Source organism: Haplochromis burtoni, unplaced genomic scaffold, assembly GCF_018398535.1.
Source record: "Haplochromis burtoni strain Fernald_Lab_line unplaced genomic scaffold, NCSU_Asbu1 Contig_2202, whole genome shotgun sequence".
NCBI classification, from domain to species: domain Eukaryota; kingdom Metazoa; phylum Chordata; class Actinopteri; order Cichliformes; family Cichlidae; genus Haplochromis; species Haplochromis burtoni.
In genome coordinates, this window is record NW_024584563.1 from 1 (window position 1) to 2,181 (window position 2,181).

At 47.1% G+C, this 2,181-nt stretch overlaps 1 protein-coding gene across 1 annotated transcript; it reads right to left on the reverse strand.

The window, feature by feature from the left end:
• Positions 1-8: 8 nt before the first annotated feature.
• On the reverse strand, positions 9-2,181 carry LOC121813669 (membrane progesterone receptor epsilon-like; the record flags this gene model as incomplete). Its single annotated transcript, XM_042217558.1, is given in 1 exon segment — positions 9-2,181. A coding segment is annotated over 1 exon segment (318 nt), but the record flags the coding sequence as incomplete, so codon positions are not given.

Consider the following 2,181-nt stretch of genomic DNA (forward strand, 5'->3'; position numbering starts at 1 on the left):
CCACGCGAGGAGCCTGAAGAAAGTGCAGCATGATTTCAACCTCTATGTTCCCTCCGTACATATTCCAGTGTCACGTGTAATAAACAACTCTGATCCATGAGAATTAGTTTCTGGTGTGCAAGTATAAGCAGGTATATGTGCAGATTTTAGTACATGATCACAACGTCACCACGTGAGATTAACAAACAGGTCAAAGAGAAAAAAAACACAGATGGTCACTGTCCGTTTGAAGAGCACAGACCCGGCGGTGGAGGACCGGACCACACCGATGTCTCGCTTCTTTTTGTGGAAGACATGAAACTAAATGATCAGAAGAATATTTCTGTTTAACTAAAATCATCATCATTATTATTACACACGCTTGTATTCAGCAGTACAGATTTGTATGGTAAAATCTGGTTCTTATGCAGCTTTTCTAACATACTCCAGCACTTTATACAGCAGGTCTCTTTCACCCGTACATTCATACGAGCATCTTTTCTACATCTTTCACACTCAAACACATCTGCAGCGACTGGTGCTTCCAGTGTCTCGCCCAGTATACTTTGACATCCAGCAATGAAGCCACCAAGCTGACCTGCTCCACCTCCATGTTCGAGTTCTCAGCATATGAGAGGTTATATGTCCACTTCATCCACTACTAATGCTTCTCTGGACAACCCACATCTAAATAACACGATGTACATGGATGGTGTCTAAACCAAACCCTACAGGGTCCAAGTCTCACGGCTGAGGAGGTGTGATCAAGCAACGCCACAAAGCTTAACTTTGCTCGATCAAGAGGCTTCTCTGGTAAAGTTAACATTTAACTCGATCGTACAGCCTCAGGCTGTTCATGTTGGACTCACTGAACGTCGCTGGTTTCAGCCTGTATTTAAAAAATGGACACACTGAGCGTATGGCTGACGATAACACACGTGGTCCTATCAGCTCGTAGGAACTGAAATTGTGATGTTAGCTCAACACTTTTCAAACTATGGCTTTGACTCTGAAGGCTGCTCAGCACATGAAGGGTCTCGGACACAGAGCCCACTGCTGCAGTCACTGTGCTCACGCTAACAAAGCAAACCTTTAAAGTGGAACAGTGCTCTGCAGACTTTGCTCTCATCATAAAGATATAAAGTCTGCAGTGAGCAGCAGAGCGTAAGGGGAAAACCACACAAACAGCAGAAACAGTCACACAAACACATTTCACCTGTCAAAAACTGCGGTGTCAGAAGGACACGGTTATTTGCTTTGAAGTGTTGTGTCCTCACAGAAAGTTAAGCATGGCTTCTTAATGACGGGGCGAGTATGAGCGGCCCCTGAAAGTGCTTCACTGTAAGACTGAGAAGAGCTCTCAGCTATTTCTGTCGTCGCGTGCAACGCACACTTCCTGCTGCAAGGGTCACTTGCAAAACAGACAGGAAATGAGATTCGTGTGCGAATGTTTGTGCAAGTAAGAGGAAGAAAAGGTATGTTATCAAAGGAATCATTGGACATGAAACAATGGGCTCGGCACAGGCCGCAGCAACACACCGTTTTAGCTCGAAATAACAAACGGAGGTGGAAGAACAAAAAGGACCTAACAGCAGACGGCTCATCAGCAAATGTTCTTAATGGTCCCACTAACGTCTAACATGTTAACCAGTCGTAAAGTGGAACATTAGTTCTCCTGGGCAGCAACCATAATTGCAGAGCCCTGAGAGGTAGTTGTTGTCCCAGCGCTCAGACGTCCTGTTAGGAGGTGCTGGAGCAGCTCTGGGGAAAGAACTGGCAAAGATATGCACTCAACCACACATGTGAGCTCAACATATAATCCTTATAATCCAAAGGGGGCGGGAACATACGGCGGGTCTAATGATGGCGGTGACTTCTCCGTGATCAGTGACATTTCAGGTGCTTCTTGGGGTGCTCCTTTTCCAGCTGTTCTCTCTGGGATCCATAGATACAGTTGGCCCGCCAGGAGAACCATACGATGATGGAGACAATGGTGGTCTGGAGGAGGAGCATCACTCCGTAGGTGGACGCAGCGGTGGGTCCAGGGAGGTGGGAGAGGGAGGTGGGGGGCAGCAGCAACGCTGGGCTCAGCAAGATGGCCTTAATCTCAGCCTTGATCATGTGAAGTTCATCCAGGATGGACAAAAACGTGCAACAGTGGAACCACTGGTGGCTGTGCCCCCAGATGTCAAAGCGTCCTGG